A 20,161-nucleotide genomic window follows, 5' to 3' on the forward strand; every position below is an offset into this window, starting at 1 on the left:
AATTCTCCCTTAGTGCAATGAACTATACGGAAATACACTGTATTTGGGTTTTTTTTTTTTAATGTTAACCCCCTCCCACCCCCTCCAAAAAAAAACACGTGCACCAAAAAATAAAAATCCGCATCACCAAATAAGTGCTGAATAAGAACTAAAGAAAGCAAGCTGTGTTCAGATGCGTAAATTTTTTGCGCCCGGCTTGTTTTTTCTTCCTTACTAATGATTTGTCGCCTTTAAAAGTGTTTTTTTTCCGATTCCTCGTGAAAAATAGTGCATGTTCGTCGACCCGGATGGGCTTTTAAACGATTAAAACACCCCCGTTCGTCAGATAAAATTGAAAATGTTCATTGCGAGAATTTAAGTATCAGAGGATTTCCCGCTAAAAAAATCCCCGCGATCTCAGTGTAGCCAACCTCATTAAAATATTACATCCATTGAATCTCTAAATTTTCACTTAATCTACGGCTAAGGGCTTACTAAGATCGATTTTTATTAATAAGCTGAAGATTTTTGGCATAAACTTGTTGTTTCTTTGTAGAATTAAGTGATGAGCTGATGAGCTCGGCAAATCGTATGGTGCACATCTGATTTGGAAGGTTGGGAAAGCAAAAATAACAGTGGAGCCAAATTGGAGGTAATGGGCTACAGATAGATTTTGTAATTTCAACACAAATGGCATGTACTTACTGCGATTACAGTAAGACATGTCAGTAATAAAGTTAAATTTACATTAGTTATGTCTAAAGTTGACTTATTACCTCTCAAAGAGCTTTTAAAGGAATTACCATATGGCAACAGCGAAACGAGAAAACATCAACATAACCTAAAACTCTCTGCGTTACTCGTAGCTTTAGCTTACTAAATACTAACTTCATGCTGGCTGGCCCGAAACTCAGTGTTTATAATTATCTGGGCATTACTTTTTTGTTGTGATAATTTAAAATCAATTTTTCATCTCTTCCTCGTTTATGGTCCTTATTTTATACCCACTTTGAAGGAAATCTAAGCTTCTTCATTCTTATGAAAGAATCGATAAGTGCACTTAGAAACTGCAACTAGTTTCGCAACGACAATTCGAAATTCTTCTGAAAAGACGGGCATTTCATGCAGTTTCTGATGGTAAGCAAGTATTCCTTTTAATCAAGTATCTCAAGTTCAACATGAACATAATAATAGGAATCTGATGTTTTGCACATTGTAAGTAGATACTCCCTCCGGCAGTAGTCGAAGTACCTATGCGCAGTGCAAAGACCATGATCCCCACTAGATGATACAGTGTTCTGATTCTGTAACTTATTGCAAGCCCTGGAATTGTACAGGCTATGGTGCAATGTGGCATACATCTTGATGCCACAATAGTCCTCAACAGAAATCCAAAAAGAATGCCTGAGGCTGCACCAACACATGCTCAAACGCTTTTTTGCAAGCTTGAAACTGCGTAATGGCTGGTACAACCTGCTTAGAAGTCCAACCTAAAGTTGACCATACATTGATTTTTAAGTTTAGATGGTAGTTATTTTTATAACAGTTAAAAATCAGTTGGCAGTAAACATAAAGTAGTACTTTAACCAGCCTGTGGCAGATTTCACCTAGATGAAAGAGACTTGAAATTTGTGATCATACCTGGTGCATGGTGCACACACTGTAGTGCATTTTCCAGATTACTATGGTGATCTTGAGCGTGATGCGCAGATCTGTGGCACATCGCACCATAGCCTGGTGATTTACCAATTTTGTCAAACGTTCAGCCTCAAATGATTATGAATATTGTGTGGAAAATGCCCATCTGCGAATTTTGGGTTCAATTATAGATTATCTGGAGTGAATTTCCTGAACCCTCACTCCCTAACTCTATCACCTCTACTGCTACGCTCATGCCCTACCCCTCCTCCAATCAATGAATCTCTCATTAAGTTCCTGAAAATGCTCAGTAGCGCAAATCGACGGTGTAAGTCCGCAATCACATATCTTGTTTGCGGTGTCTGGAAATCTCCGGCTCTATGATATTTTTTGAAAGGAGAACAAATGGACATCATTCCTTGAAGTTTATGCTGAATTTTCTTCCCACTGAGAAGAAAAATCTCGGCAGTTTTAAAGAATTGCCTTTGACTAGTGTTCTTTTTAAAAAATAAAGTATGACAGGAAGTCTGCGATGTCGCAAACCGAGTTATGTGATTGCCGACTCACACTGTCGAAATACTTCGAGTGTGATCGAGTAAATGTAGGTTTACATGAATCCAATTGTAGTAGATACAATGAGATTTTCCTGACAATAAATTACATGGTTTAAATATTGACTAAGTCACAGATAAGATCATAAAAAGCTGAAGGGATTGCTCCTAGAAGCTGAGGTTGGGCTCTCAATTTTCACTATGCTTACCAGTGGTACTTATCAGTCAATTGTCAAACATTAGGTTTCAATTATTTTAAGTAGGAAATCTCTGTGACGGGACTTTCATTTAGGAAAATGAATTGAATATTAAAAATAGAAACGCAAGAAAAAATTCAAATACAGAAATTTACCTATCATACTTAACAACAAATTTATTCTTTATTTAGCATGACTTAAAAATCCAGCAGTCACTTATTTTTGCCTCATGTATGCCCTCTATCTGTAGTTCTCAATGTTATGGATGTAATTTTTTTTGGTCACTCACTTCATTCTGTATCCAACATGCCAAGGTGTAAACATTTCAAACGATGGAAGCTATTTTGCAATTTCTTAAAATTATTTGTTCAATGAGGAAATAATCACTAATGCCTGTTTTTTTATTCTTTTTTTCTAGAACTTCTTTACGAAGTGCTTGGTTTGCTGGGATCCTCATGGAAAAATGAAAGCTACTAGCACTCTGTGATTCAACTGATTTTTCCGCATTAGATCAGCTATTAACAGAGATTTAGCAGCAAAATCACATCATCAAGTTCTTGAAAATCTACCTTAAAATTTATTGAAAGATTGACAGAAAAACAATGCACTGCATCATAAAAGTGCAATCTCCTGGAAGGCATTTGTTTCAAAGAAATTTAGCATGTAGGATTTTTTTTTATTATTATTACTTTCTTCCAAAAGTACAAAGACCAGTAATAACTTTGAATGAGCTTATTAACTTTCCTATGAATTGAAAGGGAAGAAATTGGAAGTGTTGGGAATCCTGTGAAGTGCAATTCTGAAAGTGTTTTTAAAATATAGGACGATTGGAATTGAAATATCTTACCTCTTCAGGAGAACTAGACACAGTGAATGGTGAGTTGCTGCAAACTGTTTTTTTCTTGCATGAAGTTTTAATAGACCAGGCTGTTGAGTAGGAACTCCAAGGAATGGAAAATGTCGTTCAGAATTTTATGATGACTTTATGAAAAATCAGCAATTTAATTTGCGGGGGAATGAAACTCTAAATTTTTTGGTGCGGGGCTGTGAAACAATTTTATTTCATTCCTGCGGGGGATTGCAAAAATTTGGTTTCATTGCCCCGCACTAAATTTTTAGTTGCATTGCCCCGCGCAACAGCAACAGGCTGAGTTTCACGGGGCAATAAACTGCGGGGCATTGCTGTGATACCCCTTTATAACACAGAGTTAAGACAACTCGATTATCAGCTGACCAGCAGAGGGCTGAAAGAGGCCTAAAAAAAATCCAATTCTGATTGGTTCTCGCTCATGGAGGCCGAAACGAGTGCACCAAGATGGCGGCACCTCGAATGTGAACAAAAGTAATGAAAATATAACTAAATTGTGGTTTATCAAGAGTGAATTGTTATTTTAATCGCACCAAAATGAAAATAGATTAAGAAATTATCCACTAATCAATCTAATTTTAAGGTTTTAATCCGTTTTGTTGATGTTGTTGTTTTTGGATGACAGACATCGGAGGATTCCTTATCCTTATCCCTCAATATCGTTCGTTTGAGTGCACTCGTTTCGGCCTCCATGGCCAGCCAAGGCCGGCTGCCAGTCAGCTGATAATCGAGTTGTCTTAACTCTGTGTTATAAAGGGACTCTATCCCTATTGAGTCCTGCCTCCTGGTTTTTCGCGACGAGCAGCGCTGCCAACATAATTAGTCCACTATCATTGTCAATTTGGCTCCTGGTTTTTCTTTCCTAATACTTCAAATTACATTGATTGCTTTTCAATTTAATCGAGCTGCTTATGACCGTGACTTGATGAAAATTAAAACGCGCGATCGTGACTCTCAAAAATTGATTTTGGTTGCTTTTCACATTATAGCATAGAAGGTGGTATTAAAGCTGCCGTAGTGACAGTGCTGCTCGTCGTGAAGAACCGGAAACAGCCGGCCGGTCGTAATGGAGATGTTGCATGTGCATGTGTGAGGAATTTGCGATTTGGCTGTTAATTTTGGTGTAAAAGTTCGCGAGAAACACGATGGTGCCAGTGGTTTTCTCTGAAATCAACTCCCAAGCTCAAAAAACGCTTTCTAGTTGAGGCCAAAATGGAGGCGATATCCCACCCTATCCTGGGAGTCCACCTCTACATCAAGACAAACTCTCCAATTCTCCATGCAAAGATAGGGGTCAAATACAGTGGCAGGGCTGCCACTTTATTTGGGGACTCCAAAACTGAAAACACGGCAACCCTGCTAATGTATTTGCTCCTTATTTGCATGGAGAGTTTGTCTTGATGTAGAGGTGGACTATCAGGATAGCGTGGGATATCCCCTCTATTTTTGCCTCAACTTGAGAGCTTTTTTTGAGCTTGGGAGTTGATTTCCGAGAAAACCAGTACGTGACACCATTGTGTTTTTCGCGAACTTTTACAGAAGAATCAGTAGTCAAATCGCAAATCCCTCACACATACAAGATCTCCATTGCGGAATAGGTGCGTTAGCTTTTATTCTGGGGAAATGAGAGTTTTTTCAGGGATTTAGTGCCCAGTCGAGTCCGTCATTTGAATACAAATAACCGGATGGATAAAAAAAAAAACCAAAACATATTCATTCAAACATGGGCAACTACTTAGCAAACATACCTAAAGGAATATTAATGAATCGAGAGATTTCACACATCAAGGCATGGTACCTAGCTTGCTCTACCTTGTCATGGAAGTCTGAGACATGCCTACTTCAGGGTCTTGCTTACTTAATTATTTTTCATCCATTAGTTGGATTTACGCTATTGGGAATTCGCGTGTTAATTTTTTTTTTTTTTTTTTTTTTGTGGTATCCGCGTGAAGCAACGTGCATACCCAATAAGTGGGCGAAAATGTTGAATAGGGGATATTTCAAAGTGAAAGAAGTCTAAAATCAATTTCATCATTTCCCTTGGAGGTTGTATTTTCTCAATTCGCTGGACGGTTTTTGGGATCTTATAACGTACCTACATGGGCCCAATTGTTTTTGATTTTTTTTCTCAGTTTTCCCAATTCAAACTTCAGCTATTTGCGACGGTCGTGAGTAAACTTTTTCGAATGTCCCTGGCGCTTGTGAACGAATTTTAATGGGGATTTTTTATATTCTATTTATTGTCTTACAAGGGAGAAACTTTTGTAAATATTTAATGATGAGTAAGTTTTCGAATAACGTTTTTCTCTTCAAGTTGCATCATTGCAGACTAGGAGCCATGGTGTAGGTACGTGTGACTGTCGTGAGTTTGATACTATACTCAAAGGGTAGAAAAGTGTAAAACACCATTGATATTCGGCATTTATTTTATGTTACTTTTTAGAAAAAAAGCTTATTTTTCATATTAAGGCAAAAAAAAAAAATAAATAAAAAAATAGGAGTAGAACATATTTATGTGCAAATAAAATACCAGGGACAAGAATGTTCCCTATTTCAAATTTTCGCCCAATTACTTGTGTAAAAGAGTCTTCCATCTCACCAAAACCTTTTTCGCCGCAATCACACGCTGAATTTGTCAGCTGAATGTGGCAGTCAACAGTTAGCGCTCAACAGCTGAAATTTCACTAATTCGAGTTATTTTCATCCAAATGTGTATCAGAGCTATTCGAATAGTTCAGACAAATCCGACATTGTCCGATGGTCGCTGAGAATCTTTGCAAAAAAACCGTGCGCAAAATTCAGGCATCGGGCCTATGACTTCCACATTCAAGCCACATTCAGCGTGTGATTGCGGCATTACTCCCAGTCTACTCCCATTCCATTCGGCAATTTTCTCATGGGAATTCATGCATCTCCACGCTGCCTCTTCAAAAGCAACAGAATAATAAGTACGGCAATGAAATGATAAGAAAGGCGACAGTATATTATCGCCTCTCGACCAGGGTAGCCTCAGAGGACCTGCAAGCACTTTACGCAATCCAACCCACAATTTATATAAAAATAAAGCATAAATAAATATTCAGTGGTCTGTCTCCTGTTTCACTTTGGAGGTTGTATTTACGTTCACGGTGCAATCCCCCCCCCCCCCCTCCCGGTATGAATTAAATCCCTATGAAACTGTAAGACTTTTTACCGTACTTTTCCTGTAAAATTAAAAGTATCCCGATTATAATTTAGAAAGGAAATTATCGTCAATAATAGTGTTTTTTGAGTTCTTGGGGCGTAAGCGGTAGGAATCAGTGTTGAGAAATAAAAAATCGGATTTCACCCCAAAAAATTCATACGACTGCCTGCGAAGTGAATTGCTACCACTTTATCTTTTGCAAAATCGACATCCCTATTGCATGTGTTAACAGATGTCTACATAAGTTCGGAACGGTTAACTCTTGGTAGAGAATGTTAGTGGTTTCACGCACATGTAGTTTAGTTTACCATGTCAGATCTACACAGTTTTCTAATCGAGTTACGCGCATTATTTATTATTTCCGCTTTTTTGAATTTTCGCGGATTGCCCTCCGAGTGGGGAGACGAATCAGAGGTTACAATCCGCGCATGCGCCAAGCGCTTCGTAAAATTGGCGGGCTATTTCACATGTTGATCAGGTGACCGTTGTTTTGTTTTGTTTTGAATTCCCAAGGCGCGTGGTCTGCGACGAATGATGAAGTAGCATATGAAGTAGTCTGCTTTGCTGGTATATCGAAGGTAAGTTTCCACCATCCTTTTTCTCATCATTTATGACCAATCAAAGAATTCAATTCTCCTTAATCTTGTCTTGACTGGATGACAAACACAAAATTTCAACCATCAGGCTGCAGTCCATGTGCCTGACCGAAAGGCATGGTCGTGGACGGCCAGCTAAGCCAGCTTAGCCATAGAATAAAGAGACTAACGTCAAGACTGACCTACTCTACTTATTCTACGGTTTAGCGGTGATAAAGTCAAATTCAGAAGTAACGTTAAATGATTGTCGAACTAGGTGATCAGCAGGTAACCAAAGAGTCTAGCAGCTCATCCTGGTACAATTTGCTGCCTAGGTGGTAATGTCATTTCTGACGATTAGTTTTGTCTGCCAGAGAATATTTTCAGAACCCCTTCCTCTGCATGATCTCAATATTTCTGAAGTCAACATCAGATGTCTTGTCGGTAATCCTGGGACTGGTAGGCCACTTCGCTGTAATGCCTCTACAGCCACTACTGGCTTTAGAAATTGCTTAACTTCTATCAAACTACGCCGCAGCTGAAATTCTGTCATTGCGCTGTGGTGAACCAGTCAATAGCGTTGATGCATTGTCGAAGTAAACTTGTCCGATTCCTTTGGTTCTTCTGTTTCCTAACAGTCCCATCGACCTCCTGAGATCGTTGAGCATTTGGTTGAAACGTTAGGCAGTCACATGTAAACACACAATACATCGGGTAATTCTAACAAAGTTCAACAATGCCAACTGTTCGGAATCAGACAATTCCGTTTCCTAACGCGCAGTCCCAAACAACTTACTTTGACAACGCATCTATAATTTAGATGAGCCCTTTCCCGATACAAAACCTTACATTCAAAGCCGTCTCGCACCAGTTTCATTTCAAACTGAAGTCTTGACATTGAATGGATTTTCTCATTGGTGGTGGTCTTAAAGGTTTACCTATTGTCATCTTGGTTTGTTGATCGGCCAATTCATGGCTGTCAATGGCTTTATGACCAGGCACCCAAACAAGTTTAGTTTCTCTGTTTAATGCTCTAATGCCAGGATGTGTTCATTTGCAGAAACTCTCTTTTAGGAGCTGCATGGCTTTCATTTGGGTTAGTGGCGCTAAATTTCTCATTGGTGCTCACCAATTCTGTTGGTTTTCCTAAATTGTAAGATAGTCAGAGAACAGTCACGGAATGATAGAGTGAAATTTTGCCAGCCACTTTGGGTCGGGTACCAAGTCTTTTGGACAAGAAATTTTAGAAGATTCCAAGTGTAAGCATAATATAGTGTCACTGATTCTAGCGACTTTCAACTTATCTTAATAAGCCATGTATTAATTTTTTTCTTTCCCCACAGGTCTCACTAGCTGATAGAGGTTACTTGTGTGCTTATGTGGAAGTAGCATTTCAATCACACATATTGGCAGAGTTAATAGTAGTACCGTGCACTGAACGTTCATCAACTTGAGAAGTTAACCTTGTGTTACGTCATTCAGATGAAATAGTGGGTCGACTCAATCTATTTGCCGACGTTTTTTTATACATGACCAGGTATTTATTGGTATTTATTTTTTTCTTTATTTACAAACTTTTTTTGAAACATGAAGAGTCTCGTTCAAATATTAGAAACTCTGCCCAATGGGTGGAACTGCCTTTTGTTTCGGCTGGGACACGTACAATTTTCTCCTAAGAACTCAGAAATCTTAATATATATGTGTCACGAACTCTGTTCCAACATATGATGTACTTAATGAGCATCTAAATTATTCTCTCGAGTCGTGACTAAAGATTGTTGTTTAAGTAGAAAATCGGTATCGAATTGATTTTCCACCTGAACCCATATGTCAAGCTCATGTCTCCTATTGTAAAGATTCCTAGTGAATGATTATGTTGTTGACTGAAAATCAGGTGACAAAAATCTTCTTCAGCTTTAGGGTAGTAATAACTGCTCTTTTTATTTTCTTAACAGAAATTTTCTTTCTGCGACATCGCAATTGAGAAGAGTTTGCAACTCCGCATGTTGTGTCAGTAAGCCTTGTAGACCGGAAAATTTGTATTTAACTTCAGGCAAGGTACTAACCCAACAAGCAACTGTCGTTGTACACATTGCCATAGATGCTTAGTATCAGTTCGAATAGCTGACTTCTTGGGTCCAGGTGATATGCTTTGTTTGATAAAAAAATTAACTCTTCAAACTCAACGTTCCATCTGATTGGATAGGCTTTTCTATTTTAATCTCAAGGGAGAGGGAGGTGACAAAGCCAGTGTTTCTAGCCTCCGAAAGCACAGGGAATCCAACTTAGCAGTGGAAAACCATGAAAAATATTGGAACGTAGGGAGAAACATCTGAAAAGCAAGGAATTTGACACTTTACCGTAAGGACTGTTGAACATATTAGGTTTTGACTGTGTGAAATGTTTCATGGCTAAATTCTGCCCTATCCATTCCCCTGCAACTGCAGAAAATATCAGGAGAAAGAACAGGGCATTTGGTTCTTAATAAATACTGTGAACCATGGGGAAATGTAGCCATGACCTCAGAATAAGATTTTTGCATTGTTACATTAAGTATTAGCGCAAAACGCACAAAACTTGACGTTTAATTTACATACACCGGGTGTCCCATAAGTACTGCACTTTTCTATTTTTTGAGAAGACGATAAGAGCTATCGACATGCGGTTTAAACAGGCTTCTAAATTGAATGAAAACAAGACCAAGTTCAGGTCTTTAACTTAAAAATTGACTTCAAAGTTGACGTGCAAAAGTTGACCCTGTCGCTTTTCCGGCACCTTTTTTTAGTAAAAAATCTTAAAGCGCATAATGCAACAGAGCAAACTCTTTCCGGATAAACAAATGCAATGGAACAATCAAGCTGGCAATAAAGAGAATGCAAGCGGCAACAGTGTGAAGGTCGAGAAACGTTCCCATGGTAACCGCCGACAGAATCTCACGTACCTACACGCAAGCTGTCGCGCAAGTTTGGAGACGCGCGGGCATTTCTCTCATTCACGATGAGTTCGGACTTAAAGAAAGAGCAACATCATTTTATTCGTTATTATTTTCGGCGCGGTTCTTCAGCGAGAGAAATTTTCGGCTGTTTCCAGAACTTAAGAAAAATTTAAGAGGCAAAAGATTTAATTCAATCAAAGAAATTAAGTCTGCTGTTCAAACTTACTTTAAATCCATCCCGCAAGAAGAAGTTGAAAAATATTTCTTGTCAAGTGGAGAGAACGACTGGAACTTTGTGTCGAAAATGAAGGCAAATACTTTGAAAAGGTCAATGATGTTGACTCATCGGGGAAGAGCATTAACTCTCCAAATTTCAGTAAGCTTTATTGTTAACTTTTTTCAATAAACGAGGCTTCTTCTTTTTCAGCTTCTCTCGTTTTCTTTCTTACGAAAAAAAAGGTGCCAGAAAAACGACAGGGTCAACTTTTACATGTCAACGTTAAAGTGATATAATTGTGGCAATTTTTAAGTTAGGGACCTGAACTTGGTCTTGTTTTCAAGCTGAGGATTCAATTTAGAGGCCTGTTCAAATTGCCTGTCGATAGCTCTTACCGATTTCTCAAAACAGAGAACTGCGCAGTACTTTTGGGACACCCTTTGTAGGTGAGCTCTTTCAAATTTTACATTTTATTATGCTCAATTGATAAAAGAACCCTCTCTGTCACGTCTCGGGAAGAATCAGATCTAAAACCTGATTGGGCAACCGATTGTCTGCCTTTTTCTACTCAAGGCCATACCAGACCAACAGCTTTGACCTAATATCGAGTCATATCGATGTCATTTTCCCTCCCCCTCTATTAGTCACTTTATTCTTTAAATTTCAAATTTTTCCTCTCGTTACCTTTGGAATGCAAGATAATCCTATACCTAATTTTTTTATCATTAGTTTACGGTACCAACAAAAAAAGATTACTCACCTACAATGGATGTGACATTAACATGGAAAACGATGCACTTACTTCGCTCTAGTTCTCAATGTTATTCTGGACTCCTCAGGCTTTTAAAGCCTAGCCTCAAACATATAATTAATATTCTCTCCTAAGTAGCATCAATGAAGCCAAGCCTTTGTCACTAGCAAAGCTCTCTAGAGTTACTTGTCTGAATCTGACAATATTTTGCAATTTTCAATCCTCTTTTGTTTCAGATGCCAAAGATGTCTCTCACGTCAAACAAAGAAAAGCTAAAGTTGAAGCTTCAAAAATTCATGAGATCTTTAGATGCAAGCAGCGATGAAAGTGATTTTGAACAGCCAGTGTCACCTGTTGCAAATCCTCCAGTACCACCTGTTGCTGTCAATCCACCAGTGCCACCTGCTGTGGCGAGCACTCCAAAGAGGCCCTCCCTGTCTCATCAGGAGTGTAAAAATTTATTCAAACGAGGTGGGCATCTCACTGTGCCCAGTAGCCTTAGAGCTGCATTTGCTCCTTATGGGACACCGTCAACATCGAGTCCTGCACAACCACCTTCGAAAAAACATAAAATCGTTGCCAACACATGCACTCTAGGGAAGCAGGTAGTACTCATTCCTTTCGCTGCTGACCTAGGTGCTCCAAATAAAAATGATATTAGTGTCTTGAGTAAACTGCAGCTGGTAAAAAATTCAGTTACCGCCTCCAGCGTGTATACAGCTGATGGTCTGAAGTCCTTTCTGAAGTTTGAATTTAAACCTTTACTGGATCATATTGACTTTGAATTATTAATAAAGGAAGGTGGAGATTTGATTAGCCCTCAACTTCAAGAGGGTAGCTCCTTAACGAGTAAAAAGGCTTCTCAAATCTTTCACCAAAAAAAGGTTTTTTTGCGGCCGACAGAGGATCTCGCCATCGATATTTCAAATGTAATGGATATTCTTAATAAATTTAAACCCAAACAAAAGTTTGTAATTTTCAACGGTTACCTCTTTTATGATTTAAAAGACTTTGACACTCCTAATGAGGAAGAAGCCAGGGAATCGCCAGAAGATAGCTGTGTCCCCCCTGCCAATGAAAGCAACAACATGACTGAATCAACAGCTGCTTCTTGCAGCAGCAATGTACATGCTACTCCATCTGATCGTCCATCAAATATCCAGAGTGCAGCCCCAGCAAGTTCATCAATGGTTGAAGTTGTGGTGTCAGATGTAGATGGAAATTACATTCCTCTTGATGGTTTCGATGATATAGAATGGTGCGAAGTAACTGGAACGGAAGCTGATTTAGAAATAGAGTTAGGAACCGAAACTGAACCCCTTGCAGTGCTAACTCCTGCTGCCTTTCAGGATATTCAAGAGCTAACGGTGAAAGAGATTATTAAGGATTTGGGCCGTCAAATAATCAGCGAACAGCAGAGACCGCTGTACATCTCTAGATCCAATGTTTTTCGGTCTGCCCATATTGGACTCAACAGCCCACTCTTCGATCCAAAAAAGGCTTTATTTATTAAATTCGTGGACCAATGGAATATGGACGAAATTGGAATTGATACAGGGGGTTTAAGGAACGAATTTTTCCGATTAGCGCTGCAGGAGATTAAATTGAGTCGTATGTTCGAAGGAGAAGAGCTGTCTCGCAGTCTAGCGTTAGATGCAGATTCTCTACGTTTAGAAGACTACAAACTAGGAGGGATGATAATGGCACTATCTACTGCGCACAATGGTCCATCTCCTCAATTTTTGTCGCCAGAGCTTTATGACATGATTGTTAGCGGAGAATATGACAGACCAGTTGATATCTCCAAAATCATGGATGAAGACATCCGGAAGGAGATTGAAACTATCACCAACACCAAGAATATAAGGGAACTGGAATACGCCGTCACTAATTCATTGTTGCTCACAATGATAGGAGTCACCTCTGTGGACAATTTTAGGCGTAAACAAGGCATTATTAATGGTAACTTTCACGAAGCAATTTAATTTTCTCAATACTAACACATTGCATCCTTTCTCTTAACTGCTTTTATCAATTAACAATGATCACCTATTATTAAAGAATAAGATAACAGCTCATCCTTTGACGAAAGATATATTAGTGGAATCAAGTTTTAGATATTTGAGTCCCGCGTTTTATTCGCCCCCATCCCCCCTCTGAGATATGCCGATATAGAATCTTTTGATGAATTATTTTACCTAGGCCAGCTCACTTATTGGTATGTTAAGATGTTGTATATTAATTGTCAACATGAGACGTTGGTCCTTTAGATACATAAGAGAAACTAGAAGAAGGAAAGTTACGTTTTATGAAGTATTGATAATGTGCCACTCAATAGTCTTTCACAAACCATAATATGCCAGCATTCTACATTCACATACCCTGATTGTTATGGAATTGTTAGGTTTAATAAATTTAAGTAAAGAAGCTCTCATTAAGTTCAGTTCTTAGTATATTTAGTGAATGAAAGACATTTGAAAGAAAAAGAGAGGAGAAGTCTTGAATGAAATTATGTTTGCCTCTATACTTCTAATTTATACTTGCAAAGCTGATACACAATTTTCATTTATTCATTATTTCAGAGTTGATGGATTACTGCCTAAATATAAGGCTACAGCCCGCTTTTGAACAGTTTTGTAGAGGACTGAAGACCCTTAATGTCCTTGAATACATAAGAAAGCATCCAGCCGTGATGAGAGCAGCCTTTGTCAAGCCAGCATCTGTATTAACAGCTGCAAATATTAAAAGAATGCTGGATTTGAAATTCAGCACGGACGCAGAGCTGAGACGCAAGGAAGAACAGATGGCGACTCACTTGTTGTACTACTTGGACGATTTGGAAGGTGTGTATTTCACATGTATGCTTCTGACCAGTATTTTGCAAGAGGGTTCCTCTCATACTATTCCTGCTTCAGTGTAATTCATGATATGCCATCATAGAATGTATTTCTCACAATCTTTTCATCAGGTTTATGCAATGCATAAACCTGCTCAGCAGAAATTGTACAGGGTGAAAGTCTATGGATAATGATGTGAACCTCGATCTCTCCAAAATTTGAGTGTTCGGAAATTTAAAAAATTAAAACTGTCACCCTTCATTAACAATGTTCCAAGAAACAGAATAATTGAAGAGACAGCAGAAGAAGACAGCAAGAAGTCAGTGATGTATTTCTGAAGGCAGCAAAGAATGCAGGTGACATGACAAAAGTCTATTTTGATTGCCTACAGCTAGTTACCATTTTGTTCGTTACCTAGTCGAACGGCGAGATGGTCAATACTTGAGCATCAGCACGTGTAATATGGCAGCACCCACAAGACTACAGTCAGAGATGAAAAGGAGAGGAGGTTATTCTTTTACCAGAGGAGAAGTGTTGTTCAGTTTTGTAAAATTCTACCAAGAGCTGATCCCTTAAAAGTAACAATCTCATTTTTCTTTTTCTTTCCCCTGTCTAATTTATAGGTAGCTTTATGTGGCAGGCAATCGAACTTGAGTCCTGTAGTAATTTCTTTCCATGTAAATATATTGACCGCAGGACTCAAGTGTCCGCCTTACTGCCTCCAAGTAGGTCCATTTACTTATTCTTGGGGAGGGAGGACCTGAATGATTGATAACCAATATTTCCTCATTTGAAGCTAGTTGAAGAATCGATTATTACAGCATTTTCTGCGAACACCCTGTTTTTATTGATCCTTTTCCGTAAGTAGAGATGCCAAACCAATCGATATATCGCAGAACACGCCATGCCAATGTTGAAAAGGTGTACTCAAATTTAATTAGAAGTAGGGTGGCAAGTCCTTGTGAAGTGTTTGCAACTGTAAACAGTCTGAAAAGTTCGCCCTCAAACCATAAATTCTTTGGTCCTGATTAAACTCCAGAATGATTACCAGCGGAGCCATTTTTGGACTGTTGACAGAGCTCAAACTTTGACTCAGTGATTAGGACTTCCACTAAAGGGTAAAATTCTTTATCACTCATAAAATGCACATTCGGCTTAACTTAAAGTGAAGAAAGAATCTGCAAAATTCTTCTTATGCTTCATGTTACAACTCCGCAGTTCTGATGCCCTTAGTGAAAGCTTCCTGTAAGTTTCTTAAAGTTTTCGCAAAAGTGAAGGAAAATGATCTGTGGAATAAGATGTGGAGGAAAATTTTCGCAAAAGTAAAGGAAAAGGATTGTGGAATAAGATGTGGAGGAAATTTTTCTTTAAACACTGATGACATTCGTGGGCCTTGTGCAATAGTAGGTAACTCACTTATGTAGTTGCCCATAATTTTAAATATTTTACATTGATTTTGCGTGCTGAATCCGAATCTGCAAAATTGAATACAAATTATGCAAATGTTAAAAGGACTGTTAGGCGATTTTTCCCTGTCAGGTTGCAAGAAGTTTGAGTTAATAAGGGAATCTCCCGTAGGGATCTCCATGGTGTGGTAAAAATAGGATCAATTCGCCGATGAGCATGGTCCAAGACTGACATTCCCTCTAAGGCATCAGATCTTGTCATTTTAGATTTACAGGAAAAGGGCCTCTTCTTAAGTGTGTCTAAGAATTTGATCGGTCGGTTTGCATGGACTAGAGGTATTACACCCTTATGTCTGATTCAACACTCTTTGATAAATTATAACAACACATATTAATATGTTCTTCTGTTGCAGCTGGGTTACTTGACGCTTCCATAGAGGACTTTCTAATCCTCTTAACTGGGCATGCAGCTGAGCCTCTGGGAGGATTTGAGAAGAAACTTACGGTTGCATTTACACATGCTGTGAATGCAGGTGATAGACCTTATCCTACGGCCTCCTCTTGTGCCCTGAGACTCACTTTGCCTGTATTTGAATGCACGTATGAAGAGTTCAAGGAGAAAATGAACGAAACTGTCAAAACAAAATATTTTGGCATTAAGTAAACGGAATCATGTCTTCAAGCTGCTTTCTGGTAAACAGGAACCTTTACTTTCACAAGATGTCATTTTTTCTTATGGCCTCAAAAATTTCCTTAAAATGTCAATTCTGTAAGTTTATTTTTTGTTAAAACTAAAATTAACTTTATCTCGTTATCGGCGCGATATTTCACACCACAAGTAATTAGTAAGTTTGCCATGTGATTTAGAGTAATCATCTTTTTTTTATGAAAAATTGTAGGATCGCATAAGTAGTACTGTTCAAAGATTTGTTTTGCTTTGATCTTGAATGATTTGAACTTATGCTCCTGATACATTCAGCATTTAATTGACAGATATTTGTCGAAGAGTATTATGGATCACATTGTTATTTACTATTACTTAATTCGCCCACTAACTTGAAATTAATTGGAGAGAACTGAAGTCATATGTTTTTCTCTTTCATTATTTTGCTGCCCAGTGTGTTTTGTAAAGTAGGCCTTTGATCAAGTGGTTGATTTCAAAAAGTACCTAATGAAATTGAAACGCCCTCAACAGCTTTGCAACTCTGCTTTAATAATTTCCCATTTTGTGCTATTCCTCAATCGATCTCGTCATGTATCTCCTGATGTTGTTTTTATGCGTAAATAGTTTACTTGTTCAGAGCTAGGTTCAAACTAGTAGTCTGTAAGTCGGCGTTCATTCATGAAGCTTAATTTTTGTGCTCTTTTGTTAAGTTTTTTTTTTTTTTTTTTTTTTTTTTTAAATGTTTTCCTAATACACATGAGCATTTCAAGTAGCACAGCCCATAAATGAGTCAATTTGTAATGCCGGATTATAATGTCTCAGCCTCTGTGACCTCCGAGATTTCTATTCAGTTAGTAATTACAATGTCATGTACCGATTGAACTTAATCAGTTTTTGAGGATCCACAGTAAACTCGGGTGTAACTACTAGACCGGTATTTCAATTTATTTCATACCATTCGCCGAATCTCTTATTCATTAATTTCTTGATGATAAATATTCTTTATGTAATGAATTGAATTGTTCAACATTTTGATGGAACCAGACCTCTTTAACGTTCCACTTATTGATCATGTTTAATGTTTGTGCTCATTCGTTAAGTTGTAGTAAGTATTTATGTTTTCTCGATGTTTTTTAAATTTTATTCAAGCTTTTCAATTCACACAATGACTGACTGAATTTCCTTTGTCTGATTGTCTGTATGACCTTCAGTACTTTGGCTGTGTACCTCATTATAATGTTGTGTTCTTTTGAAAAGTTTAATGAAACTCCTATTCTTCCTTAATTGTTTTGTAAATTTTGTCGATTATTGGGTGGGTCCTTGCCAATGACTCAAATTTCCAAATTGGTGCCTTCCATGATTTTCACTGTCAGAATGTGCAGTTTCATCGGTAACATTGGTTTTGCATTTTTCGTGATGGTATTAAAAATGCAAAGCCTCGCAATAGTCTCTCGTTACCGTGCCAGAAACTGTGCATCCTTTTATAATAGTAGTGCGATTTGGTTGTTCATTGGGGGGACTGCTCGTTTTGTATTTTTTTTTTTAATTGATTTCATTGCTTGGTTCTTAAGGATGAATTTTCGGTTTCCTGCTTACCCTTGGTGCGCAAAATTAATTTGTTTAAAGTATTTTATTGACTTCTCTCCTTATTCATTTAATTTTGGCGTTCCTTAAACAAGCTGTAGGAAATTTTTATTGGCTTCTTCTTATTCAGTTAATTTTAGCGTTCGTATCTTTCTGCAAATGTTACGTAAAATTAGCTGAGCATTGAAAGTCTCCTGCTACTTGATGACTTATTAGCTGATACTCGATGGCTGATTCTATAATTTGACCTGTGCACCTCTTCCTAATTATTTAATTATATGATCTGTTGTTTCACTGATGACATTGGTTTACCCGCCATTGTCACGGTTATAACTCTTTTAAGGCGCTACAGTATTTTGTTACCTTGCCAGCATCCTTTAAACATTATTAATTAGGTGTTCCTTCAAAGTCATTTAGAAAATTCATCTGCTTAATTGGTTTGTTATGTTGAATTTATGTTTCGTTACTAAGTTAAAATGTTGAAACCTTGAATGTAACCAGTTGTTTTCAAGTTTCTGCATATGGTATAGTTTAATTTGAGTGTTCATTTGTTAAATTTCAAGTTTTGTCAATTGCTTTAGTAGAGTGTTAACTTTGTCAATATTATATTTTCTATTTCTTAGGGTTAATTTTCCATCTGGGTGACCTTCGTTAGTTACCCAGCCAATACCTGCAGAAAGGTCACCTTGATTCAGTTTGACCCTTCATAACGTAACAGTCCAGTTTGCGTAACTCTTCATTGCAACTAATTGTAGATACATACTCAAAAACTAATTGATAGCTTTTCATTTATTACACTAACACTTCCTATCAGAATTATTTAATAGTTTATAATTTTTCCCACCTTTTTTCCTTATTCTTCATTTCCTTACGTTTACGTTGGCATATACCTCTCATCTTTTTTGCTTATTACTCCAATGTGTCTACCTCTATTTTAAGTTTTTTACCTTTTAGTCTATGAAAATTGTTTACTTATCCATTTATTTCTTTTTTATTGTCTATTTTTTAATGCTTGCTGCATGTTTAAGGTGTAAGTACTTCGCTGCCTAAAGGAATTGAATTAAGTTCCATCAAAAGCATTCTAACATTATCCTGCATCAGTAGCTTTGAAACTGACCTCATCATTTCTGTGGGTTTGCCAATGTTAAATTTTATTAACGATTCTTTGACTTTCCATTTCTCTTTCTCCTGTCACATTTAGAGATGAGCACTGTCTGAATTTCATTTCTGTAGAGGAAAAGATTATTTCTTCACCTGCTTTATGAACATTAAATTTCCGTTCATTTTACGTAGATCAGTAAAGGCAAGTGAAAACGGACAAAATTTTTCCTGAATGTAAATGAAGGAAGGAAATGAAAGTATGCATCTCACTAAGTGTCTTAATCAATTCGAAAAATGACAAGATAGAATGCTAGCAAGAGGCGGAAGTGACGCTACCACATGATAGGTTCCAATCACGTTGCTAATCATTTGGGTTGAATTTGTCAGAAAGGTAACAAGTCTCAAAAATATTAACCCGAGAAAAAAAGGTTTGAGGTTCAATTCCTCCATCAGACTCAATTTCAGAAATGAACTTTCAAGTCCACGTTTTGAGATTAAATATTTTTGTGGTCTCAGAATTTTTGGCAGACAAAAGTGCGGTAATAATTGAGCTTGAATTCATTCATATCTGAGAGTTTCTTATAAATTTGACTTGGTTTCTTTTGGATGAACTCAGATCATTTGACTTTGAAAATTTCCTTCCCCACCGATTCAGTTTGCAGCAACCGAATGTACTGTCTTTCAGGCAATAAACCATGAAACCAAGGTTTTCATGTACAGCGAATGATAAATTGGGCTTGCTTATTCTTTGTCGATCCTGGAACCTTATTGTTAGTTAGATTTAAGGCAGTCCATACCAATTTGTTCATGATCTTGGTTACTTTCTGTCATTTTTAGTTTTTAAAACGCCTGAATTGTTTTCTCATGTGATCATTTATTTTGCGGTATGATTCTGTGTTTTTCCATTCATTGAATTTTTCATTTTAAATATATTTTTTACGTCTCTTTTTCAATTGCTTTTGTTTCTCTCAGTCCTTTTTAATTCCATTCATGACCATAAAGATTTCTCACGAATTACCGACGTTCTTTAAACAAAACCATTCCATTTACGGAAAAAATAGTGCTGAACATCTCGCATACCTATGTGAAACTCTAGCCCTGAGATTCCTAAGGACCCCTTAATTTTCAGCGTTCCTGTTCTGTAAAACTAATCGATAATTTAATTTAATTCGCACTACTTCAGGGGGATGCATTCCATTTAAGACAGAGGACTCTTCGAACACGTATGTCCGAGTATATTTCCTTCAAGGACGTCGTGAAAGTTGCCTCTTCTCTGGTCCTAAAACTGATAATAAGTATGAGAATCTAGATTTGTTATAAAGTGTTCTTGAATGGAAAGCAGAGGGACTCTCGTTCCATTTCTTAAGAGCATCATTAATTTTTTCGAGGCAAGTATTAGAATGTGGCTACGTTCTAGAGGCTGGTACGTAAACTTCAGTTTAAAACCTTAAGCAAATAAATTTCCCGTAAGTACCTGCCACTTGTTCAGCACAATGACACCATTTAATCATAGGAAGCATGTCTCAAATGGAAAACAAAATTCTCAGTTGATAAATTAATTTGAAAATAATTACTCTTTTAAAGAAGGTAAATTTTCTTACATGAACCATCGAGGAGTTTCGATCCCTAACATTTCAGGAACAGATTAATGGAGCATTGAAATAAACTAAAATG

The 20,161-nt window shown here is 37.5% G+C and overlaps 1 protein-coding gene across 2 annotated transcripts; it reads left to right on the forward strand.

The window, feature by feature from the left end:
• Positions 1 to 5,385: 5,385 nt before the first annotated feature.
• LOC109036883 (uncharacterized) lies at positions 5,386 to 19,440 on the forward strand. Of its 2 annotated transcripts, none has more exons than XM_072299501.1 (5): positions 5,386 to 8,529; positions 8,948 to 9,134; positions 11,132 to 12,857; positions 13,478 to 13,738; positions 15,552 to 19,440. In XM_072299501.1, exons 3-5 carry the CDS (start codon positions 11,132 to 11,134, stop codon positions 15,800 to 15,802), a joined length of 2,238 nt encoding a protein of 745 aa, XP_072155602.1. In that variant the 5' UTR covers positions 5,386 to 8,529; positions 8,948 to 9,134; the 3' UTR covers positions 15,803 to 19,440. The 2 variants fall into 2 exon arrangements, with proteins under 2 accessions (XP_072155602.1, XP_072155601.1); XM_072299500.1 differs by lacking the exon at positions 8,948 to 9,134 and having other exon boundaries at positions 5,386 to 6,995; positions 8,336 to 8,529.
• The last annotated feature ends 721 nt before the right edge of the window (positions 19,441 to 20,161 follow it).

Source organism: Bemisia tabaci, chromosome 4 (assembly GCF_918797505.1).
Source record: "Bemisia tabaci chromosome 4, PGI_BMITA_v3".
In the NCBI taxonomy this organism is placed as follows: domain Eukaryota; kingdom Metazoa; phylum Arthropoda; class Insecta; order Hemiptera; family Aleyrodidae; genus Bemisia; species Bemisia tabaci.